The sequence below is a fragment of the Parasteatoda tepidariorum genome, chromosome 11 (genome assembly GCF_982258835.1).
Source record: "Parasteatoda tepidariorum strain Cologne lab strain chromosome 11, Ptep-v5.0, whole genome shotgun sequence".
Taxonomy (NCBI): Eukaryota; Metazoa; Arthropoda; class Arachnida; order Araneae; family Theridiidae; genus Parasteatoda; species Parasteatoda tepidariorum.
The window spans coordinates 91,912,357-91,940,248 of record NC_141765.1 but is presented as its reverse complement, the minus strand read 5'-3'; the positions used below and the strand labels follow the sequence as shown (position 1 = coordinate 91,940,248).

Below are 27,892 nucleotides of genomic sequence, written 5' to 3'. Positions count from 1 at the left end.
CTCAATTTTTTCCTGAAATTTTTCGTTAAAATAACATTTTTAGAGTTTCCTTTTTCATCTACAATAGCTTTTAAAAGTCTGTAAACAAATGTAACTTTTTTTTTTCTTCCCTGTATGAAAGCTCATTTTTGACACCATTATTGTTTTTAATTAATTTTTTATTTTAATGTCATGCTATCATACTCTAACTTCCAGTTCTCTTCAAATATGCTTCATTGGGTTTAAATATGACACTCGAGGTGGTGTGCTAAAAGTTTGTGGTCAATTATCGAGACATCAGACGCAAATGATGCGAGGCGTGTTCTTATGTTAGTAATCTTGATATAAAACAAAGTTATTTCCCGATACCCGAATTTTAGGCTGATAATTGTAAATTGTATCTTAAAATATTTAAATAAACTGGTTGATTCATTTATGCCATCAATAAGTTCCAAATTACCTTATCCTGATGTTCATATGTACCAACACGCAAGGACATCATCACTATGCTTTACTGTTCCAATTAAGTTCTTGGGATTAATTTCATCATTTTTTCTGCTTTAAAGCCTGAAGTTTCTGTTTTTTTTTTAAAATTTTTTTTAAATTTTTTTTTTTTTATTAAATTAAAAAATTTTTGCTGGTAGAACACTCATTTTATCAAGCTGTTTTGAGAACTCGTGGAAGATTGTCAGTAAAATTTGAGCAAAATATTTTGTATTAAATTTTTCAGAAATTATACCACACTCAAATGTGAATGTAGGAATTTTTCTACAAATTTTTAATTTTAATCTGTGATCACACTGATAGAACGTCCTTCTTTTACGCATTTTATCACATACTGCACAGTGGAGTGGAACAAAATAATTTTTATTCTGAAATCCGTAAACATTTAAATGTACAATGACTTTTTGAGGTAAAATTTTTGATACTTTTTGATTTTTGATCTCTTAAAAATTTCCTTTGTTTATTAAAATATTCCATGCAGTTTTGCTAAGAGTAGATGATTAATCTTATTTAATACCCATTCTGAATTATTCATTATGATTAATGAGCTCTATTTCAATAAAAGTCATAAGTTTACTAACATTTTTGGGAGCCATTTGTAAATATAAAAATTTATTGATTTATAATTAACTAGCATTGTTTTGTTTGCTTAATGAAAAGATATCAAATAATACTTATCCAAGGTATTTTTGGTCACTCTATGTTTTCCATTAGGTACACTTTGAGCAAAAACTGAGTAACACATTAAAACTTTTTTTATTCAATAAAGACTATGTATTCTACAAGCTACACATGTTAGTTTTTTCACACGTGTCTTAATTTTTTAAAAATTAATGCTGTACCAAAACATTAAAAAACAAAATTTTGCTAAGTTGTTGCAATAAATTAAGTTTAATTATTTTTTCGAGATTATATATTAAAAAAATTAACATTTTAGATAAATAACATGTCAAATAAATTAATACTTCACAATATTGAAATTTTTTCTTGTACCCTTCTTACATTTCAATGAGAAAAAAAAAAGAGGAAAATAACCTGCAGACCTGGAAAGTTTTAGATTTTTACCTGGAAAAATCAGGGAAATTTAATATCTGATTTGAATGGGCAAATAAAAAGTTTGTAAAATACATTAGCCAATTACAAATACATAATACATTAGAGTATATTCTTCAGATTCTAATGATAAAAATGAAGAACATAGTTAGCTTTGTTCCTATGATATATGCTTACAAACTGTTCTTTCTTTCGCAATGCAAAATGCAAATTCGAGTTAATTTTTGGATGCAGTTGATAAAAAAGATGATTTTTTTAAAACATAAGTCAATAAATAAAAGCAGTTAGCTATTAATTTGTTAGTAATCCTCTCTAATTTGTGCAATAAATCAGTTTACTCCAATTAGTTTCTTTTAAATATTTTTTATTTATTTGCTTTTATAGAATGCAAAAATTTAAAAAAAAAAAAAAAAAAAAATAGAGCAGAGAAGTAACTACATTTTTTGATTTTCGTCTGAATTATAATATTTTTTTTCATTCCTTTTTAAGTTTATAACTTAATTTTATTTTTTGAAATAATTAGTTGGATTTTTATGAGAATATATATAGAGTTTTTAATTTAATATAAATGCAAAATAAAATTTTTTCTTGAAATGAAATATATATTAGGGATGTAACGAATAGTGATTTGATCGAATACTGAATATTCGGCAAAAATTTCGACCGAATAGCAAAATTTAAAAAAAAAAAATTAATAATAATAATTAATAAATATTTTTTATGTGGAAATAAGTTTAGTCATTATTAAAAACAAATCAAAACTTAGCTGTATTATTGAGATGGAGTAAAGGGGAAAAAATTAAATAGAAATGTTTAAAATAATAAAGGTAATTAGACATTAAGATATTTAGAAATATTTAAGAAACTAACAGCTGTTAAAAAAAACTGAAGTTTAAAAAAAAAAAAATTATAAATAATATTTTGCGGAAAAAAATAATCCGTAATACAATCTATCAGATAATATCTATCAGAAACTTTTTTAAAAATGCAACGTTATCATAAAAACGCCTATAAAAAGCAAAACAGAAGAAATAAAAAATCTATCATAATTCTTGAAAGAAAATTTTACAGCTAAATATTTCAGTTTTCCTATTACCGTTTTTCAAGAAAAAGTAAAATCTAAAGTAATAGATACCCTTTTAATTGCAGCGTCATAAGAAAAAGGTAGATAAAAACCAAAACAAAAATTTTTCTTAATTTTTAAACGAAAGATTTAACGATAAAAATCTTAATATAGCTTTTTCACATAGTAGTATTTTTGGAAAAGGGTGATATAAAAGAATAACGTTCATTAGAAACGCTCTTTAAAAAATGCTGTGTCATAATAAAAACGCTAATAAAAAGAAAAATGAATAAAAATCAAAAGAATAACTTTTCAAATTATTGAACTATATGAAATATATTGAACTATATGAATCAAAGAAAAAAAAATTATTCTTAGTTCTAAAATTTAACTTTAATGTGAGAATATCAGTTTTCTATCTTGCTATTTATCTGTCTGTTTTACCGTGCAAGGAAAAAAAAAAAAGACAAAATAATTAAGTCTTGTTAGAAACGCTTCGATTTAGTTAAAACAGAAAAACAAGCTCAAATGAAACAAAAAAGTTCTCAATTTTTAAAATGAAGTGTTGAAAAAACGATGTAATTGACTTGCCTGAATATAATTAAAAAAAAAAAAAAAAATAGCATTACAAAACTTACTCAACAGAAAAGAGGCAATGAAAAAAATTAAGTCTATTCGTTTTTTTTTTTTTCTTTTTTGCAATTATTTCTTTTTTTTAACAATTTTTTTCTCTGTATTTATTGCTATACATTCTCGCATAATTTTAAAAATTCCGATATATTTATTACATTTGAATTTTAATCGCCCATTCGACGTGCTTTATTCGTGCTAATTTCTTCCTAAATTTAATTTTTTTTATCTTTTTTTTTCCTTTGAAATTATTTCTATGTTTTTCCATGTGACTGACGATCTCGTTATTTTTACTACAATCAAGCTTGGCATGGTATCTACCATGTGAGGTTTTTACCGGTACATACCATGGTTTTTACCGTCTATGAAAATAAACTTTCCCATAGTATTAACTATTTTGTGAAAAGAAGCATTTTTCGCATCCTTAAAAAATTACTTATTTCTTTTATTTGTGTGAACATCTTAAAAGCGTAAATAAAGACAATATTGAAACAAGAATTAGGAACATTTAAAATAGTCTTGTATGATAACATTGCGATACAATATATGATTATTTTAAGAATTATTGTTCTAAAAAATTTTCAAGGGTCGAAATTTTCTTGATATTCCTAATAAAAAATATTTTGTCCTGATTTGCCCTTTTAAACTTTATTTTTTCTGTTGTAGAGCATTATTAAGACTTATAATACTCAATATAACAAGTACAACATATCATGAGATCCTGTTTAAAATGCTAACATTTAATTTGCAAAAAAATATGTTAGTAACTAGTTAAAAATTACTAGCCTTCCGATATTCAACTATTTTTTTTTCCTTCATGTTTAAGTGAGCAATATTACTCGAAATAGAGATAAATAAAAAAATTTTTTTTTTAAATTTCTGATAATCAATATACAAAAGTGAAAAACAAACATTTAACTTTTTCTTGAAATCTTAACCCGAAATGTTGATGTTGCAAACATTCGTAGGCGACTACTGGCTAAGTAGTCTTAATCCCTAACAGAAAAATACTTCTGCTATTGCTCCGTGAAATATCTCTGCTATTGGAAATTCTGACTTGTCAGAATTACACACAATCAGACTTGTGTTTGCTATAAGAAGAAATTGTCGGAAATTTTTTAGAACTTTACGGTGAGATAGTTTCATTTCTTTAACTAATCAATTTTGTTTCGAGACGATGAATAATAGATGAATAAAAGTATCATTTAAAGGAGGAAGAAAAACAAATTTAAATAATAAATTTTTTCCCCTTCAACGCATAAAAAAAATATATATGTATTCTACATTTGTGGTCGATATTTCAGTATTTTGTAAAAAATTACTTATTCCTTATGTATTTGAGTTATCTTTACATTAAAAAACGTGAGCTTTGTGAAAAAAGAAAGGTTGGAAAAGAAAACAAAACAAAAAAACCCCACATATATTTACATGGAAAGCACACGATTTGAACGTATCAAAACAATGTAAACTAAGAGAAAAATACTTCTGCTATTGCTCCGTGAAATATCTCTGCTATTGGAAATTCTGACTTGTCAGAATTACACACAATCAGACTTGTGTTTGCTATAAGAAGAAATTGTCGGAAATTTTTTTAGAACTTTACGGTGAGATAGTTTCATTTCTTTAACTAATCAATTTTGTTTCGAGACGATGAATAATAGACTGAATAATAGATGAATAAAAGTATCATTTAAAAGGAGGAAGAAAAACAAATTTAAATAATAAATTTTTTCCCCTTCAACGCATAAAAAAAATATATATGTATTCTACATTTGTGGTCGATATTTCAGTATTTTGTAAAAAAATTACTTATTCCTTATGTATTTGAGTTATCTTTACATTAAAAAACGTGAGCTTTGTGAAAAAAGAAAGGTTGGAAAAGAAAACAAAACAAAAAAACCCCACATATATTTACATGGAAAGCACACGATTTGAACGTATCAAAACAATGTAAATCAAATGCACGTTTTGAGTGCATAAATAGCATTTTATTAAAAATATCAAGATTTTAAAAGCCGTTCAAAACTCAGAAGTTAAAACTGACGAATAATGGAGATAATCGCAAATGCTCAGATACGTAATTCAACTTTCCCATGGAATAAATCGAGAACATATGAAATATATCGATATTTTATAAAAATTTTGTGACATAAAAAAGATCGAAATACCATATTCATAGTTGCCAACCCTTCTGCATTTTTACTTATTTTAGCAGCTATTTTTTCCTCTTTTATGCACAGAAGAGAAGATCTTCTGCATTTTACCCATCCGCCTGATAGCTAGTATTTTCTTTAAGTCAGACGTCGCTGTTCCTCTTGTAACAGCCTTTGGCAGGGCCATAACTACATTTTTAATCAAGAATTAATAAATGAATATTGTACCATCAAGTAGCTGGTCAAAAATTTTTTTGAAACATGTTTCCTTTTTTGTTTTAAAAAAAGATGAGTATTGCTTTTTTATGCTCATATTAAGTGGATTTATAAATAAATAATTAAAATCCGCTTCTTTTATAAATTTATTGGTAATTAGTATGTGCTTGCGAATCTTCTGCATTTTTAGGCATTTCTTCTGCATTTTTTTTGTCTATCTTCTGCATTTTTATAACTAGAGGTTGGTAGCTATGCATATCTATTCAGCAGAAATCGAGTGTTTAAAAAAATAAATTACTCCGCAAATTTCGTATTCTGAATTTCTCCTGTCGTAATGATTCCGTATGGAAATGGTGGGATTTTAAGGACCACGTGAAAATCAGTAGCAAAGTTGCGAAAAGTTCGTTCGTAAAAAAAAAAGAAAAAAACGTATCATTGCGTTAAAAAGTGATTGATCAAAATGCGCTATTCAAATTTCGTGTGTCGTAATAATATTGGATGGAGTTTTAGAAAATCAAAAGCAATAACTGCCATAAGAAAAGAAGAAAATTATCGGAACACCACATGGATTTCAAAAATGAATCGAGCTCTTTGAAAAGGTCTTAGTTAAATGCAGGATTTGAAATTTCCTTTTAATATCTTAATATAAACATTAAATAAAAGTTGTAACAAAATAAAAAAAAGGAATTAAAGGTACCACATTAAATTAGAGTTTGAAACAAAATACGCTTAATAAATTTAAAAAAATTGAGAAAAGAACAAACTTTTTTCTATAATTATTTTTTAATAAATTCTTTTGCTATATTTTTAATCAATTTTATACAGCAATTGAGTAATAACAGCCAAAGTCATTTATTACTGAATTTTTCTTTGAGTATGGAAGTAAATCCGAAATTGTGTTCCGTTCTCATGTCAAAAAAATCGTCATCGCGAGTGAACGAAATTTGTGGAAAAAAAAAGGTAAAAGAAGAATAAATGGTCTTTACGATATTTTGGCGAAATTACAAGAATTAAACTTTAGATTATTGAAACTCTGTAAAAAATTAGCCGAAATAAATTTTGTCTGTAATGCTTATTCGATGTATCTAGAGTTATGTTAATAATTACACTGTGTATTTTTGGAAAATGTCTTATTTCAGAGTTATTGTATTCAGTATTTTTTTAATTAATTTATCAAGTTAAAAATATTAAATTTGAAATAAATTTTTACTCAAGTATTGCATGATTATTTAAATGATGCATTTAGGAAGAAAAAATCATTGAAAACCATTGCAAAATTTAATGAAATGTATTTAATTGCTCAAATGCAAGTGCCACATTTTTTTATATTACAGTTATTATTTTGCATACATCTCTCAATTCATAATTCAAACAGGTTAGTTTTGTTTACCTTCAAGATAACCAATAATCCCTTGTTTTCTAAAACTCTATTTTTTCATCTTACTCAAAATATCACTTACATTGTCGATTTAATGCCATAACTTTTATTTAATGTTTTTTAAACATAGAACTCAAAATATCACTTTCCTATAGTTTTTTTTATTTAATTTTTTCATTTAGTTTTTATAATGAATGAAAAAAAAGGGTTTGGATGAATATATTTTGAGTGAGATGAGTCCTTATCATTAAAAAACGTGCTTAACGTGCTTTTTATTTAATCCAAAACAATATATTTGTTTATTATTGTGTATTTTCTATTGGATTATAACAATTTGCCAGTTTTTATTTTATGATAGAAAATTTATTAAAACTGAATTATTATTATAGAAATGATATTAAAAAAGCAAATGTGTTATAGAATTAGTAAATTGGGACTAATGATACCAAACTGGAAAGGTTTTATTTATCACAATACCATTCTTGTATACTTTCATTGTTAAATTTACTGTTGGATATATTTCTATTCTCTTATTTTATTAATATAAAAATAATCTTAGGATACACTTTAGATAGATTTACAACAATTCTCCCTGTACTAAATTATTAAAAAAAAAAATTTTTTTTTTGGTAGGTTATTGATCATGATAAATGGGATTATGTTATAGAAGAATTGAAACTTCCAAAGTCATGTGCTAACTTCTCTCTGGGACTCCGTCAAATATATATAAGGTAAGTGCTTTATATTTTCACTCATTCATTTCAATGTTTACTCTTTTTGAGGATGATGATTTAATTACAGTCAGAAATATACCACTGTTTGATTATCATGTATTTGTATATACAATAAAACCTATTAAGTTGATTATTGTTTAATCTCAAAGATCAATTACCAAATTTGCTAATTCCCCTTTCATAAGTTGAGCACTCTTCTAATATAGTAGGCCACCAAAATATTGTCGAACAAGTAGTCAACTTGCACAGATTTCGCTGTTACGTTTAATTTATTTGTATTTAATTCATCTGTATCCATTGGTGGTCAAAATCGTTTAAAACTGAACTTATAAATCCAAGAAAAAATAACGAAAAGGTATACATTTTGCTACAACCTTAAATATAAAAATAAAAAGGTACGAAATATCCGTAAAAATAAAATATACGAATTGTAGATTCACTTATACTGAAAATTAACATGCTTTAGCGCTGTTTCCTAATGTTGTCTGTCTTGCACCCCTCTAATTAGTAAAAATGCTTCTGGACCTTCCCCCCCCCTCTCTGCTTAAAACTGTTTAGGAAAATGGGAGACATTTTTTTTTATTATCTGTTTTTAACGTGGAGTTAGGTATGAACAAACTCGATCTTCCCATTAATTTAGGTAACAAGGCAAAATGTGTTGAGTAGTATAACAATAAATTTTACTATAATTTCTATAAAATGTGTTTTTTTTAATTATTTGTATGTTTATTTACTTTTAATTTCGCCGGTAAAGAAGCGCAGCGTGAAGTCGAATTTCGTTTGAAAGCGGTGGAAGTTCTAGGTCCGATCACTAGGAGTTTTTTGTCGTATTTGTCGAGCAGTCGCCGTTCACTATTTTTTTTTTCTTAGACTAGTAACGACATTTTTTTCAAAGCTGTGTTTATAAATTTATTAAAAAAAAAAAAAAAAAAAAAAAAAAAAACCGTTTTTATTTTGTTGAAACAATGAGCTAAAAGTATTTTATCCAAAATTCAGTAAAAATTTTCACAAAAGTTATAATCGTCTAAAAGCTTTTGAAAACACTATGCCGGAAAAATACCTGTAAAAATTTTGACACTGTATGTACAATAAATAGAAAATAAATGTTATTTTGAACTTAAATATGTAATCATACTACTCATAATCAGTAACTAGTAGTTGAACTCTACATTATACCAAACTTATAATCATGATTGTAAAAAAACTCAACCCACTGTTTTTTTTCCAGGGTTTTATTGTTTTTTTTTTTTTCAAACTTAATTGAATTTTTCATCATTTCTTTTATTGTGTCTAGTCTTAAAGTAAATCTTGCTACATTAATAAATACTATTAATTTTGTCAATAACTGAGCCATTAATAACCATAATTAATGCATTATATTAATGTCATTTACATTGATAAATTGGCAAATTTGAGAAAAATGTATTTATTTATGCAATGGTGCATTGCGTTACTTTTCTAACTATGTAATTGTGCCCTATGTTATGTAAAGTGAAAGAGAGCTTCTTGAATAAGCTCTGGTATTTCAACATCAAGGAATACATCAGAATCTTGTTCCTGATTATTATTATTATATTCTGATATTATTCTATTCATATACTTATGCTGCATTCATAGAGGTGGTATTAAGGAATTAGAGGGAATATCCGTTTTTTTTTTTTTTTTTTAATCGGGGGACTCTTTGCCTACTGCACCGAACAGGTTTTGATCACGTGCTTGGGAGACATTTCTTTCAACTGGGGTATTTTACATGGAGTTCAGTGGTGTTTAGGAGTCCCCACTTAAAAATGGTTAAATATATACTTGTGCTCTCAACTGTAAGGAAAAAGTCATAAAGTGTAACGTTTCACTTGAAGTCTATTTACATGTGAGTTATAAATTTCATTGGTCTTTGGCGCAAGTTTGGCGATTTTTAAGGACATTTACTACGCCTAGAGAATCGTTTTCTTTTGAAGAAAAGAAACGAAATAGAAAAGTTTGCCGGGGAACAATAATCAGATAGTTTAAAACTTTACAACGAAAATTTCGAAAACTGAAAGTGAATTTTATTTATTTATTTGTGAAACATTTGACGTAACTAAACATGTAGCTTTTTTTTTACTTAACTTAAAATTATTGAGCTTTATTTTCAATAGATTTTTTATTTGCTTATTCGTATAGCCCTTTTATTTGTATTCGTATAGCCCTTAGCGGTTCCAGGAGGTGACTTCATTTATGTTAATTAGTGGTTGCTAATAATTGATAGTCTCAAAAAACTGCCTAGTAATGTCGTCACCGCGAATGGAGTAAATTAAAATAACCATTAACCAAGTCAAGAGAGCAATATCAACATTTTCTCCGTTGCTACGCAATCAAGTTGAGACTATGAAAAGAATGAATTAAAAACTGGACTGATTTTTTTGTCCCAAAAAGACAAGACTGTTTTCTTTTTAATTCTCGTTTGAAAATAAAATTTAAATCAATAAATTATTCATTGTAATTTTAAAACTTTTTATCTGACCTCATTTGTGTTTTGTTTTTACTTCATTTTTATGAGAATTTCATACTAAAATAAAACTTACTCATAACTTTTTATAATTATATACAAAATTGTAGGACTAATCATTTTTATAGTCTTCTGGGCTAGGATATTTAAAAAGGGAGGGAAAAAAAAGTTTATGAAAAAGTATAATGCTCCTTCACTAGGTTTTATATAATTTACGATATTTTTTTATTTATTTGGTAACTGATAAAATCTGTGAATTTTAATTGGCATTTTAAAAACATTTACGTTACATAGTTTTCTTTGGATGATTTGCAAATAGCATCCTGATGTTTCTATTAAGACACTTATTTTCGCAAATTCACCATAAAATGTCGAACGTTTTTCAAATCAAGACATTTATTACCAAGTGTAGCTAATGTGTGATTTCTTTGTTTTTCCTTAATTTGCAAACTTGTTTTCTCACCATCACCTTTGATACAATACTCTCATTTTTAACTGAGTTCGTAAGATTAAGATGCTGAAATGGTGGCCACAAAACTAAGGAAATAAAATGTATTCTATTATGTTTACATTCACAACGTTTATAATGTTAAATTTTATTAACTCCAAATATCTAGCTTCAAAATTTTAAAGTTGAAGGTAACTTCATAATTATAATATTGATGCTACGATTCTCTTACTTTTTTAAGGATGTTATGAACCCTTTTAAAATATTGAAGTATAGATGTTTATTTCTACGAGCTTAAAATTCTTATCAAAATACCAAATGTAATACAGTATGATCGATGATATAAACTTCATTGACTTCAGAAAAATAAAATATAAAGATGGGGAAAAAAACGTCAACATGTTTCGAGCGCTCAAAAATAAGTGCCCAGACTCCAAGACTCGCCAATCGGGAATGACTCCTGACGTGAATTTTTGACCGCTGAAAACATGTCTACTTTTGTCATTATAAATATTTGGAAGTCAATGAAATTGTTATATGCTTTCGCTTCAGTTTATTGAGATTATTCAATTAGTAAAGCAGTTTATTAAAATAAGCTTTACGTAAGATAAAGGCATAGGCTCTTAGATTAAAAAACTAATAATTATTCATAACTTTCTAAAAAATCAATGCAGTACTTTTTTTTTTTTTACTGCTGGACTTAAAAACATTATTTTAGGGTGTCAAAAATTCCGTTTACAAATGAAATTTCAAAAGTTGAATGAGGCATTGGAATGTCCCCTAGACACAGGGATCAAAGTTCAGTAGTTCCAAGGACAATTATTTCAAACAAGTTAACATCTCCATTCGAGTAAAAAAAAAAAAAAAAATTGATGTTTTTTTATTTTTTTATTTATCAATTCCAAAATTTATACTTGATGTATTTTAGGGTATACTTTAGACGCACTTCGATAGTTTATTTTTACACCCTTTATTTATTATTATTTTTTTTTTATTTTCTTAAAATAATTCATATTATATGATTTAATGCATCCATGGTATTACAAATGCATTTAGTAAACATGTAGTAATAGCATAATGCATATAGTAAACGGGGCATCCAACATATATCCTTATTCTTAATGCCTCTATTAGCAAATTAATGAAATAAGTTTAAATAAATAATAATAGTTACATTTAGTTTTTAGGCAATGAAATGTTTCGAAAAATTGTATTCATAATTTCTGTAAAAAGTATAACACTCTCCCTGCGTTATTATTTCAGTTTGTTCTTTTTTTAAAAAAGCAAAATAAATTCAAAAATTGCACATTTTATTACATATTTCATAATTATGTGAGTTAAAATATTCAACTTCATGTAAAAGAGTTTTTTTCGTTGTTGTATATAATACGATCATAAAGTTTGTTAGAAAATAGAAATTAGTGAAAAATAATATAAAAGAAAGAAAAAAAGACAAAAAAAAACATAAATTTATAAGTTTTTGAGAGTAACGCGGCTTTGGAATCTTTTTACAATTTTCTATTTTTACGCATAATAGAAAGAAAAAAAAAAAAACCACCGTATTTTATAATTAAAAAAAAAAAAATCTATATTGAATGAAAATAAGAAAATATCATGGATGAAATTTAGCTTAAATCGTTACCTTATAAGTTTACCACATTTAGGCATTAATCACTTCATTTAAATATTTTTTTTATTGTCGCCAAATTATTTTTTCAAAAATAGTTTTAATTTTTCTCATCCTCTACTGAATAAAAGCAACTGAAACTTAAGATTTTCATTTTTAATATGGTATAAAAAAAAATTCTTGTTCATAATTCAAAATTTTTTCTTCCATTATTAAATTAAGTAATAAATAATTATAAATTTTTTTTACGTGAAATTATCTTTGGGTAAACGATTTACATCTGAGGGAAAATGAAATTAATATTAAAGAGACCAAACTTTCTTCTGCTCTCCTGACTTAACGCCCGTAATTCCCAGATTGCGACTACCCCGTATCATATTTACCCGTATCTAGGTTCATATATATATATAGTACGTTTTTGTGTCAGATTTCGTAACTTAGTTAATAGTTAGCACTAATTAATTAGCATATTTGAGGTTACCGCCCGAAACCATTAAGAATTATACATCATTCGAACGAAAGTTATTCCGGATAATATCTATTTCATTTTGCTTACACGAATTAACGGTGTGTATAAGAAATCCTATAAAATGCAATATTCCCATTTCGTAAAAAAATCATTCGTTTTACTGTTATTATTTGTGTAACATATAGGAAAAACGATTATGTAAAAATTTTGTTATAATTTTAAACTTCCAGATAAGAGACTTCCTGAAACCCAACGTTTAATATAATGGTCATTATTTAGTACATATTATTGTCACTAAGAAAACAATATAATAATAATCGCTTTGTAATGACATACAAATAGAAATATAGATTTAAAAATATTGGATTTATCCTCGTGGATCAAATTTTTTATTGACAATTAAAAAACATACGAAATTAAACATTCGATTCACTTAATCTTTGAACAGTTATTATATCTAATTTTGAATCTATTCTAGTAGATTCTACTCTATGCAAAAAATGATATAGATTAAAATGCAAATTTTTTACGTAATAATTAAAAACAAACAAAAGTTAATGAAGTTTAATCAATTGAAAATTAAAAATTTATGTATAAATTGACTTTCTGAGCTAAAAATTTCTTACTAAAAATCACATTTTCTGTTATTATTTAAAGCTCAGGTGTCGGGAGAACTTCAGAAACGTTATTTTATTTCCCTACGAAGCTCTAAAGTACGTACGTCAAAAACAGCATACAACTAATTGTTCGAGCGAAGAGAAATTTTATTTTGAATTAAATGTGTATAAATAAATATCGAATGAATATATACCTAAATACATAATGCAAAGATAAACTATTGAAATATGCATTCTGTACTAAGTTATATTTATAAAAAAAGTTTGTTTCTTGTTGATTGAAACAAAATTCTTCCGTAGTTAGTAAATAAATAAGTCCTTCCGTAACTTAATGGCAACCCTACAAACCTGTTTCTTTGCTCAATTTTTCCTCTTGAAAAAGCAATGAAACTGATGACTTTAGAATAGATGCTTTTATAATCAGAACAATACTAGTTAAAATATTTTTAATATCGGGTTTTAAAAAATTTGTAATCATTTGAGAAAAATGCTAAGGTGAAATTTTTTTCTCCACATGTTTATGGATTTCTTTCCCCCCTACAATATTTAATTTTCATCAACCCCGCCTCTTTGAGGTAGTAGTTGAAAACAGGTTTTATTCTATCGCTTTCTTATTTATTCTGGGTTGAGAAGAGAGAAATAAATTTTCTATTTAATTTCTACCTTCTAATTTTTGAAAACAGAATAGTCAATCGTGCATTTTTTTTATTTAATTATTTAAAAAAATATATACTGTCTGCGCCTGTATTTTAAAAGAAAGAAAAAGAAATACTGTTTTCATGCCGTTTCTTACACTTTCCGGTTCCGATTTTTTGTATTTGTAACAATAATAACAATTGAGTTTACAATTTTAAGCAGGAATTTTTTAAGCTAATGCTTTTATAATTATTTCTGTGTGATAAATTAGCTTAGTTTAACAATTATAAAAATATATTAACGTATACATTTTGCTACCAGTTTAAATATAAAAAGAAAACGGCAGCTACGTTTATATTTAATGAGTAGTAGTTGTATTTTTTATTATAGAACTGTATTTTTTATGAGCTTGAATTTAATTTTCTTCGAAATTTTCACGTGCGATTGTCGTGCCTTATAAGTTGCATTCATAAGCACTTAATTATAACACTTAGCATTCCGTCTCTGGCGCTACATTAGTACAACAAAAAGCTTTCAAAATATTAGGAAGATCACTTTAAAAAGTAAGCACTTTATTCCGCCAGATATTATATAAAAAAATAAATTTATTAATAAAATAAATACGATTTATGCTGTTTTAAATTAGAGTTTTTAAATTTTAATAAGGAATTCTAAAGTATTCTTGCCATTGTGGAAAAGAAGGAAAAAAACTCCCTTTAAAAAATATCAAACATTGAAACAATATTTTAAAAAATTCATAACTGCAATGTAATTAAATAGTACAGTTTTCAAGTAATGACTTAATTCATTTTAAGCCAAGCATAGAAATTTTATTAATTACATTCATTAAGACACACGAAAAGTTTCGTACATGAAAAATAATACTTAATGTAAGAAATGAAATGGTACATTAATGGTAATGGTGCATATATATAATGTTGCATAAATGGTAATGGTGAATAAAATGGTAATTTTATTTACAGAACTTGCACCTTTAATCCATAATAAAAACATACGATTAATCTCAAGTAGAATAATTATACATTTTCAAGTCAATAACTGTTTTCAAATTGTTTTTGTTTTTTTAAATTTAGTTTATTTTAATAATTTGTCGGCAGAAGGTGTAGCAGAAAAATAAAATTATTGAAAAATACTCACCACAGTGTCAATAATATATATATATATATATATATATATATATATATATATATATATATATATATATATATATATATATATATATATATATATATATAGTACAGAACCCGTTATCCGGAAATCAGAAAACCGGAAAACCAAAAAACCGGAACGAAATTCGTAAATTTTTCCACCATTTTTTTTAAAAAAATGTTTTTTTCCTCATAAGATTTTAGGATTTTTCTTTCTTTTTTGAAAGATTTTTAACTTACCATCATTTTGGAAATAATCATTAGTGTATTACTTCATCGTTTTTTCTTCTTTTTAAGATTATTTCCAAATAATTTTTTTTTTCAGTTGGGTTTAACAATAAAAAAACGGCTTTTTGTAGCGATTCAGAAAACCGGAAAAATCAGTTATCCGGAATAGCGATGGTCCCGATCGTTCCGGATAATCGGTTCCCTACTGTATATGTATATATATATATATATATATATATATATATATATATATATATATATATATATTTTCAGGCATGTGATTCTTCCGTTAATTCGCGGAAATCCGCGAATCACTAATTTATATTCCGACAATATTTATTTTCTCGGATCTTCGCTGATTTAAAATGTAAATTTTGTTACGCAGAGTTTCGTTACCAAAACATTTATACCGCCCTTATCGGCTTCCTTGTTTTTCCCCCCCCCCTAAGTTCTTATTTACAAGCGATATCTATTTGCCATAATAACTTAATGAATTACTGAGTTAGAATTAATGAACTACTGAGGCAAACAAGAACTCACTCATAATCTAAGAAGAAATTCCGAAATGACAAACGTTTAAAAAATTGTGTGTGTTTCTTTTTTCTTTAAACTTAGTATTGTATTAAATATCGAAATTTTGTTACAAATTTCAATTTGTAACAGAAGAATTATGTAATCAGTGTGGTATATTTGCCCCTCCCCCCTCTTTTCTGTTAGTTGGCTACAATTAAATGTAGTTAAATTTTTATGATATTACAGCATGAAATTTTAACCCGCTCGATACTGTTGTAAATCCGTGCTACGATCTTTTTTTGTTTTCTTTTGCAGTAATGCAGTTGATTTTCTCATGGTTTTTAAAATTCTGATATTATTATGAAACGCAAAATTTTAAATCGCGCATTTAATTAATCACTTTTTGATGAGCTTGATTTGTGTCGATATCATCGTAAATCCATGCGGTGTTTCGATCGTTTTATCAGTTATTAATTCTACGACTTTTCTCAATGTTGTTTTAAATCTCTGTATATGTATACATTATTACGACACTCGAAATTCCATTCGTGCATTTATTAGTCACTTCAGACTCGACGATAACATTTTTTTTTCCGATCGATTTTCTCAGTATTTGCTACTGATATAGTTTTTAATTCCAGATATTTTAATACGATATATGAAAACGAGAAATTCGAATTGCACATTTGAGTAATTACTTTTTGACTTCCATCAGAAAGTGTGCCACGATGGCAAATTTCTCCCAATATTTGATCCTGGAGTTCCCTTGTCTTCTGGATTGGGTCCAAAATTACATGGCTGCGGAGTTGAACAGTAGTAGTCGTAAACCCAAAAAATCGTCGACTGATCAACGACGGTTGTAAAATGAAATACATGTATCATAATTGTACACCGAGTTATTTTTTGTCCCGCAGTGGACTGATCATAAAAACATGGTTCCCAGTAGAACACTGAAGTCAAGCATCACTGGCTGCGGTCAGTATGTGGGTGGGTGACCATTTTGCTTGGCCTGTATAGGGACCGAGGGTGCGCGGTATCGGTCCTCGTTAAACTGTTCTACCGTAAATTGCTTGACTTCGCGCTCAGGTGGTCAAGCTATCAAAGCAGGGGTGCCATCCCCTCAGCAGAGGATTAAAATTGCGTTGTCATGTTTTCGGATCATTCTCAGGGATGTTTCCCGGACCGTCGCCAATAGCCCATTGTGCAGCTCTAGTGCGACGTAAATAAATTAACTACCTATCTAGTTATTTTTGTTTACAGGTTTAATTTGATTGCAATTTCAACTATTTTTCTTTTCAAAAATATTACTCTGTTAAGGTTATATGGCTAAATTAGAGATTTATTATAATTTGGAAATAAAAATTCTCAGGTAAATTTTAAGCCATAATTAATAAATAAAGTTTGTAAAAATAAAATCCGTATTTTGAAATACATATGAAAGTAACCATACTTAGTAGTATCTAATAATGAATTATTACGATGAAGTGGGTCAAAAAGTTATTTATGGGAGCCGTAATAATATCGGGAACTGCCGATATGAAATCGACATGTTTGCAGAAATTCAAAAAATATCAAGATTTTTCAAAAGCGTATTTGAAGGGTCACTCGGTTTTACTGTGACACAAATAATGTACGTCCAAAAGTTAAAATATGAATGCAAAATTCGAGTGCTTAAAAATATCGAGTTTCAAAAGTACGTTTCTTGAAAAAATGAATGAAAAAAGCTTGGATTTACGATGTCATTATTCAAAACGCTATTCTGTAAATAACGGGGATATTGATTGATTTCGAAATAGAACTTACATGATTTCGCTCTTATAATGTAGCTTTCATTTGAGAATTACAAAATAATTCCCGAGGATATATATTTCTTTTAAATTAAAAATTTATAGGTAGCTTATTAAAATTTATTTCACATTTGCTTCCCCTTTAAAAAAATTTCCGGAGCGTGTGAATCGTGTTAAAAGCAATTTTGGATGATAAACAATAATCCGTAAGACTTCCTGTGTGTGTATGTTATGCTTACGAGGAGATGGGGTTTAATTTACCTGTTCACAAGAGTTTTCTGTAATTTATAAATTCTAACAGATCGTGCTATATTTGTTTATAATATCCAAGTTTATTATTTTTTGGATAGCGTGCTTGTGGAATCTTCTTAATTTATATGTTTTTGTTTGTTAAAATTTAAATTGAAAGAACGCGTTGTGTCGCAAACATTACAAGTATAATATTATTGGATAGCGCATTTTCAGACTTGGGAGTAAAAATTAATCGGAAGTAGTAGTCTTATGACGAACTTTAGCCTATCTGTGCTGAGCTTTACACGGCCAACCATCCATATATATGAGCCTCGATGGCTCAGGGGATAGAGCCTTCCAATGAGGTGAACCGGGTTCGAATCCCAGTCGATACGAATTCCTTATCCGGCTTGCACCGACCGCAGTGCTGATGTGAAATATCCTTAGTGGTGGTCGGATCATGGGTTAGAGTCCCCTTGCCGTCAGGCTAACCGTAAGAGGTTTTCGTGGTTTTCCTCTCCATGTATCGCAAATACGGATTAGTTCCATCAAAAAGTCCTCCACAAAGGTCTATTTGTCGCAATGCTTGATCCAGGAGTTCCTTTGTCTGCTGGATCGGGTTCAAAATTACAAGGCTACGGAATTGAACATAGGTAGTTGTAAACCCTAAATTGGGTAAGCTGTTTAACGACGGTTGTAAAATTTTAAAATATTGTTTTATATATTTTAACTATATTCATTAAACTAATTTTAATATTTTTCAAAATTCAATTAAATAACAACCCCTAAGAAGCTTTTTTCTATTGGCGATCAGAATTGAATCAATGAGTCAATTTTCTGATTGTATTTTTAAGTTTAGCTTACAAAAAGTCCACCTGCAGTATATTTTTTTGTGTCTAATTTTAAATTAAGTCTCACTGATTCAGTTGATCTGATTCTCAGAGTATTTATTGAGAATGTGTCCGAGGTTCCGAGAAGAAAATTTTCTCATTAAAAAAAGAAATTAATAAATAAAATCCTTATGCCATTTCAATTTAATGTCTAAAGAGAAATTGATTATACCTATTATTATTATATATGACTCAAATGACTTTTTATGTCAATTTGTTTATTTATTACTTTGAATTCTTTAAGTTTATGAGTAGGACTTAAAATTTAGTTTTAAAAATTATACTATTTCTCTTTTCTTTTTTTAACACATGCTAGTTTATTCAAAAATTGTGTAAAATCAAATGAAAAAAAAATTCGTTCCTTGTTAAGAAAAAAATTATCAAAAAATGTTAACAAAAAAACAAATATTTTTAAAAAGCAGTGAAAATTTTAAAAGATCTTCTGCACCCTGTGATCACATCATTTCTCAGAAACATTTTCTAAATATGCTCACAAGCTTGAAACTTTTTTCTTGTAATAATAATATTTTACTTTAATTTTACGTTTTTAAAAATGTTGATTAGAATGGTGGTACCACAGGATAACGCCAAAAAGGATCACAATTTTGCTAGCAAAACTTTTCTTAATAAATATTTGGTTAAAATGTAATGAAAATTTAAGCAGTAATTGTTGAGAAACCATTCCTTTTGTTTTTTAGAGAAATATTCGAAAAATAGCCATGTTAACGCACTAAGAGAAAAGCATAAAAATAGGATAAAAATTAAAATTCTGTTACAATCGTTGGAGTTATAAACTAAAAATTGGAACGGCCTTAAAGTGAGAATCCCAGAACATTGCTTAAAACCAACGGTAATTTTTTTAGATCCTTTAAAAGTTCAAATCTGTTCTAATTATTTGAATTTAATGTAAAAATATTTTCCTTTCAATAGCAATTAAAAAACATTTACTCATAGCCAACATAATTGCTTTTAAATAATTGCATTTATAATTGCTTTTAAATTATTGCTTTTATAATTGCTTTTAAATAATTGCTTTTAAATAATTGCTTTTAAATAAATGCCCTAAATAATTTCTTTTTAGTCTTTTAAATTTGAAAATTGTTTTTTTTTTTATGAAAATTAAATTTTTATTGTTTAATTTCCATTACAAGAAAGTCTTACAGATAAGTAATTTGTGAATAATTTTAATGGTTGTCATAATATTCATTCGAATAATATCTTCAATATAATATTCAGACGACCAAAAAAAAAATTTATATATATTCTTTTCTACGAGAAAATTCCGGCTACTGTAAAATTTTTCTGACTCCTGCACGTTTCGTATTTGTTCTGATATTCCTGATTTTTAATTGATAGTGCAAGTAAAAATTGCAAAATTCGATAGTTCAAACTTTTGTACTGTCCACTAAATGTATACATGGATCATGTATAAAGCTTTTCCCGCAGGATTCATCGTTTCAAATGTTTTGGGAATTAAACTTAATGAACTGAGAAATGAACTTAATTATTTTACCTATCAAATTTTTAAGGTGATGAATTCAGGGGTCATCCGCTCTTTCTTGTTTTCAGCAAGTGCTGTAATAAATTGTGTTGGGCGGAGTTTAGTAGTTGGTCAATTATTGATTCGTCATCCGAATGTGAAAATGAACAACTTCAATCAACAATACAATGAAATAGTGAATTGAGGGGTCATTTACTAAATTACTTTACTACAGAAATGTTCACTTTTCGTGGTTTTTGAAACACCATTTTAAAGTTCTTTGATTCTTGATCTCGATTTCATATTTTAAATTAAATAGTGATACGAGAGAATATTAACTAATTGATTTTATTTTTTGACTTGACTATAAAATTTTTGTTTATATTGAATCAAACTATCATTGGTTGTTCTTTTAATAAAATTGGGCTGAAACTCTCTGTTCCCAAGTAATACTGAAATATTAATATTTTGTTATTCTTTTGTCATACAATTTGCCTTCATTATGTTTCATTAGCCAATCAGCACGCTCCTGTCCAAGAAAGGGTGAAAGAATTTAATTCTAGTATTTGAAAAGAAGATTTATCGGGAAAAAAAAAACATTTAGAAAAGGTTTCTTCGAAATACACAGAATAATTAAAAATAACGAAAAAAAAAAACTGATATTAACAATGTTATGATCACAGAAAGCGATAATTTTAACATACAAATCAGAACTGAGTGATTTCGATAACAATAAGCGATTAATAGCATGAACTGCGATCACTTAAAGTGAAGTCTACTGCATTATGTACATTTAGTTAATTGTTTGCTCTTTTGAAAATTAGTCTGGTATAGTATATGCATTATCCAAAAGTATATCCTGCATTGTGCGTAACGTTTTTAAAAATTGCTTATTTTCGATGTCCGTTTTTTAATTTTCGCCCTTAAAGGTACTTTTTTCATTGGGTGGTTTTAAAAAGAATTTAATTCATGATTAATACAAGTGCTTTTTGAAAAGGAGATTTTTTTCTTTACCACTTCAATTTTCGCCATGTTTTATGCAAAAGCGTGCTTCTCATATTGTTCTAATTCAACGTTTTCTCAATTCATTCAATCATAATCTATTCGGTCCATAGCGTATGAAAGCGCCAATCATTTTACATGTTTGATGAAATACTTGCGAGTCTACATGTGCGTCTACTGAGCTGGGTTTGAAGTCCGAAAAACCTCTTGATCTTTTTATAATGGCTAATATAATCAATAAAAGAGTTCTTTGTCAGAAACTGATTATTTAATTATGATTATGTAAAGTCTGAAAATTATTTTGCATTTTGTTAATGTATATAGTGCTTAAATTTTTTTTTTTTGAGTGCTTAAAAAGTCTTAAAAGGTGCTTATTTTTTATTGAAAGATTTGGCTCTCCTGATTCTATTAAAATTATTATCCTGATTTTTCTCTTGCGCACTATGAAGCCCTTGATACTGACAAAAATAACAATAAAACTTCGATGAGCTTTTTTCTATAATTTAAACTGAAAATTGTGAGAAAATCAACATTTAAATATTGAATTTTTTTTTAAAAATAAGGCATTTCTTTAAAAAAAAATCGTTTTAAAATTCCAAATCATTTAAAAAATTTCATTAATATTCCCCCGAAAAAAGATTAAAATAATGAATTGAAAATAATCCTAACAAATTAAATATTTCTAGTAGTAATCAGAACTAAATCCATAAACACTGATAATTTTACCTGTGTGTAATTATTATTATTTAAAAACAATAAATAACTGGAATCGTAATAAAAAGGAAGTGTTTTTAAGGAAAAGCTTACTTTTACAATAAAGGCACATTTATTGGGATGAAAAGCAGACAAAAAACACTTCGGGAGAATACTGGTGTGTGTTCCCGCTACATATTATAAATTCTCGTGAATTTTTCCCGAATTTCGTATCCTTGTCCCATAACAAACTCCTAGTTTATGTGAAACTGTAATTTAATATGTTTTTTCAAACTCATGAGATTTGTAATCTAAAACAGTCATTTTCCTATTCTGGAGATCCAATGGAGCAAACACCTGTAAGTCAATGAATGAGCGGGAAACTCTCAAGGTCAACGCTCTAACCTTGACAGTGAGCTTCGCGGCAGAACTGTCAGATGCGCATTTTTGTAACGAAGAGGACCGCTTCTAAAGGTCGATGTTCTTCATAGTAAACTTCCGTCATTCATCCTCTTGCTGCCTTTCTCTTAATATGCTTACTCATAGTGGTTGAATAAATTGCGCTGTAATAATTGGTTTAAAATAACTCCCATTAACTACCAAGAATTTTGAAATTCTGTTTACAATATTTTTTACTCATTAAAAAATTTTAAATACAACAAATAAAGCGAAGAATTCTTCCAACAAGCAAAATGCTGAAACTTCTCTCTTTATAGATAAAAAAAAAACAAACTTAAACTGAAATTTTTAGCTGTTTAAATGCAGGATGATTAAAAAGGCAATAAGGGCTAGTTTTAATTTAAATAAAAACTAGTGTATTGGTTCCAAGTACTCCATTTAATTTTACAATAAAGTATAAAATTCTTGTGTTGTAAATATTTAATTTCGAACCCTTATCTACATGTTTTTTTTTTTCTTATTTAAGAGCTAGTTAGTATGTAATTTTATTAATATTATATACATCTATGGAATTAAGTACTGTATACTGCATATGTGCTAATTTTAACTTATTTCTGTGTCATTGTTCTTAAGCAACTTAGTTACTTCAATTTATTCTACTTAGCGATGAATTTTAGTACTTTTTTTTGTTTAGTTTAGGGTAATTTTATTATAGATTTCTTTATGTTTTTTCATATAATAGTAATAAGATAAATTTTCGCCACGTAACTGTCCGAAAGATTACATCTAATTATGTTTCTACAGAGACAATCACTTTGTAAAATCATGCAAACGAAGAAAGAAAAAAAAAAAAAGTGATGAAATTATACGAAATGCCATGCGTCGCAGGAGGTTGATCCTTTTGTTGCACTTTAAATTATAAAAATAAAAAATAAGCCAAAATATATACTTAAACTAAACTAAATTGTTTAATATTATTGCTTATTAGTTAAGGATTCAAAATGTTACTGAAATTCTGAAAATTAGGACAGTTGAAAATTGTGAGCTAACAATATTCTGTTAATCACTGCCCTCAATGTATTTATTTTGAATACTTGTTTAAAAATAAGCTTTCTAATTTGGGGCAAAAATGCCCTTTAATGACTAAAATGTCAAGCATCTTATTTTGTTTAAATAGTATTAAGTAACGGTTTAAAACTTAAGTAGACAAATTTATTTATATTATTTCTATTCATAATCCCTTAGTAATTTTGTATAGTGCCAGGAATTAGTATAAAATACCCCAAGAAATATTTTTCCTATCTTAAAGGCTAATGTTGGGTATTCATGGCGTTAATTGCGCCAATGTGATACATACATACTGTGTCTAGATGTTTACAAACAAAAATAAAAGGATTGAATTTAAATAGGAAGGTTACTTAAAAAATGACAGTAATAGAAAAAGAAATATTTTTAGAAAAAGCAATTTAGTCTTTTGATGCATTCCCAAAAACGTAAAGTATTATTTTAATAAAAAGTATATAATATATATATATATATATATATATATATATATATATATATATATATATATATATATATATATATATATATATATATATATATATATATGTATATATATATATATATATATATATATATATATATATAAGAAAACTTTTTATCCATTCATAAAGTTTTGCAATTTAATGCTGTACATTAGACTGCTATTTATTTTACTTATGTTATTCTTTAAATTGACGAAAACTGACTTAGAAAGAAACCTCTTAACAAAAATGACCCAAAGATTTTTGAAGGTTTAATGCTAAATTTAAATGTGTCTGTATTGTAATATAATTTTGGCAGCAAAAAATCATCGAAAATCTATATTGCTGTGCCATACCATGCTATAATATAGGGTAGGGTTATGGTATGGTATGGCAAAGTCGTAATTTTTTTTAAATATACCAATCAAAGCTCTAATAAAATATGTTAATAATTTTAACTAAACTGGTTTAAATAATAATTTACATGCATCAATGAGATCAAACTTTAAAAATGATCACAATCTTAAAAATTCGTTAATAAATTATCCTGAATAAAAAAAATACGAAAATCATTTGATTTAAATAAAGATTTAAATTATGCGACGTATGTTTGCTGGCTGTGAAAATTAAATAAAGAGGATTAAAGCAACGGTTGAGAGGAAAGAGGCGGGCAAAATTATCTAAAAAAAGAAAAATAATGACTGAAAGTGTAAAAAAAATTGTTAAGTAAAAATACTTAATAATATTTACACACTTAATATTTTGATAAGCTGTTAATATAATCTGAAAAATCGGGTCATGTTTCTGAAAATTCTTAAATACAGATCATTTTCATGTTCCGGTAGTTTTTAAACTTATTCAAAAATGGAAGTATAGAACGAGTTATGACCAAAAGTTTCTGTGTTTTCTGATCTTGTTAATTTTGCTTTTGATTGTAGTAAGCAAAAATAGAGGGTGACTACAAAATACTGTTACAAATAACGAATCATTTTATTGTATAGATGTTAAATAGAAAATGCCAAGTAAACGAATAAGATGAACACTATAAAATGGATTTATTTGAATGAACCGCTATCTTTACTAACGATAATTTCTTTGTCCGACGACATTATTTTAAGAGTTAACATTTACGCAATAAATAAGCTCTGAGAAAGTCTAAGCTTCTGCTCTGTATAGCATTAACTTTAGGTACCCGTATTTTAGCTATTGCTTCGATTCTGAGCCTTGCAGAAACTTATTAAAACCTTGAATAACTAATATCCGTGTTATCGAAAGAAAGTAAGGCGGCAAAGAGAGCAACAAACAATCGCGTGAGAAAACAAGTGAAACTTCCTGGTACCACTGTTCAACCGGAAAGAATTATTGACACAGACAAGATTCTTTACAGCTATAATAATTTTCTCGCTATAATACATGCAGATATTTGTATAAAGAATGTTAATTTCGTTTTTAATTAATACGAAAACTATATAACTTTGCGGGCACCACTCTAATTATATTTCTGTTATAATTCTTTTGACACCAATCATTATATTTCTAACTTAATATAAATTAGTTTATAGAATTTATTTTCAATTTCGGAATCAGAAATAAAGCATTATTTTTCTAATGACAATACACGTTTAGAAGGATCTCGATGTCAGCAAAAATAAGGATAACTCAAACCCCCCTCAGACTCTTCCATAATATTTAAACGGATCCTTATCAACAATCTCTGTTTCGAAATCGGTAGCTGTAACTTTTATTATAATTTTATTTATTTATTTATTTTTTAAAAATTAATTGCCTATACAAAATACATATTCTCAAGATAGTTTAAAAATTATTTTTATTTATTTATTTATTGCCTTGATAATTCCTGACATATTTATTCCCTTTCATCTAAATGAATTAATAATATGGGTTTTTATTAAATAGTTTCATATGTTCCAAATTCAGTAAAAAAGTTTTCTTTTCTTAAGGTTCTGAAAAAAAATTCAAATGAATTGCTGGTCAAATTTAATTTGAATTCATAATCCTTTGGTGTCGTTTGTTAGCTTTAAAAACTTTTTTGAGGCTGTTCAAATATTACTATTTGTGATTTGTTTAGTTTTCCTTACAAGGGAAGGGAGAAAAAATAAAATAGTAAAATTTTTATAACTTTAATTCGGAGAAAAAACATTTCACATAGTTAAAAAGTTACGCCCACAGGAAAAAAAAAAGCGTAAAATATTTCTAAAGGCTATTCTTCTAAAAAGTTTATAAAACAAGTTGAAACATAAATTTCATTTTCTATTTCAATTTAATCCTGCAGTTAATAATTACTACAATAAAAGTAATAAACAATGAGGTGTTTCTTACGTAAGCATGGATGGTGGTTGTGATTTGTTAATTTTTGCTGACAAGGGGTAAACGTCCCCACATTGGTTGTACTGTTTTTAAATTTGAAACAGCTTTTCTTAATCAGCTCTATTTTATAAGATTATATTCAACGAACATATTGTTAAATTTTGCCATTTTTATCATTGCTTAATGTGATGACATAATTATTAACATACACACTGTAATGACCTAATTAAAAATATATTATCAATACATAATAAAGCTACAATTAAAAATGTATACATTGATTTTGAGTTATAAATTTTAAAGTATCGTATAACGCTTATTTCTCATATTGCATACCAAACTAGTCAAAACTCATAAAAATTATAGTCAAACCACAATTTTACGAACTTTTTAGGCATATACTAAAAATTTCGCGACTTTTAAAGCTCGGAATATTTTCAATGAATTCAAAAATAATAATTCAGTCAAAATAAAAACTGTCATTTTAAAAAACCCCGAAGAAACATTTATTTTAAAGTTCTTATTTATCTCCAGATGTCTCTATATTAATATTTCTGAATCTTTTTCTATTCACCAGTTACTGAATCTTCTGGATTCATTAAATATCAAGTTTCCTATTTTATGAGCAATTATTCTCTTATAATCTACTTCTTCAAAAAAGGATGATTCAGGCAGTTCTTTCTTATTAGGGTTTCAAAAAATAATTTATAAAAATGTTCACTTACAGTTTTTAAGAAAATTAGAATTCTTCAGAAATCAAAAGAGAAAATTTTTTGGGAGTAGAAAAATATTTTTTTTAAATTAAAGGTAACTAAGAAGCTGAGGTGAAAGCTTAACTAGCTGTGAAAATTAATATAATGTTTAATTTGTTGTAATTCGAAAATAAGTATTTAAGTTTTTGTCTGGTATTAATCTGAGATTGTGAAAACAATAGGTGTCTTAAAAGGGAAGTTCCCTAACTTGTTTTCTTCTGAAAGTTTTTGTTGTCTTTAAAAATATTAAATTTGTTCCTTTCCTTCTGTATTTTGCTTTTTTCCTCCTAATATTGGTAATTCCTAATAATTTATTTGTAATAATGAGCTCTGAATATAAAAAAGATCTTTCACTGAATTTTTAATTTTAAACGCATTCTTCAAACATAATCCTAAGACTTGAATAACATTTGATACATTTTATCACTTAAGAAAAAATAAATTTTAAGATGCAAAAATATTATTTATTTTACCCTCGTATGTTTAAATTTTTAATAGCACTGGAAAATTATTAGAAGTTAGAAATTTGATTTAAGTAGCCTTCGAGATAATTTTCTGCCAAATATCTTATTATTTGAGTCTAGTGGATTAAGACCAAAATGCGTAGAAATAAGGGTTTGCTAAGATCGAATCAGCGTTGCAGGGTGGGCCAAGTCCAGAAAGACATAGTTTCGGATTTGGCCCACTTGAGGAAACCCAACTTTATACCCACGAAGTGGGTTTTTTTTCACATTTTATTATTTCCAATAAATTTTCTTTGCAATTATCAAACCAAATTGTTCTCTGAAATTATCATAAATTTAATTTGATAACTATCTATAAAAATATATAAAGTAAAACTTATTTCAGTAATCGCGTATTTTTGAAAACAATTGAGCTAAATACATGAAAAATAAAGTATC

General features: G+C 27.0%; 1 protein-coding gene across 6 annotated transcripts in view; it reads left to right on the top strand.

Moving 5' to 3' along the window:
- LOC107455719 (uncharacterized) overlaps positions 1-27,892 on the top strand; it is a 148,433-nt gene that overhangs the window by 4,400 nt on the left and 116,141 nt on the right. For 5 of the 6 annotated variants that reach the window (XM_071187978.2, XM_071187979.2, XM_016073386.4 and 2 more), the window contains exon 3: positions 7,610-7,707. In XM_071187978.2, the coding sequence (XP_071044079.1) occupies positions 7,610-7,707 (98 nt within the window). Of the gene's footprint in view, positions 1-7,609; positions 7,708-27,892 lie in introns of those variants that run through there. The other variant, XM_087155491.1, reaches the window with a different exon arrangement.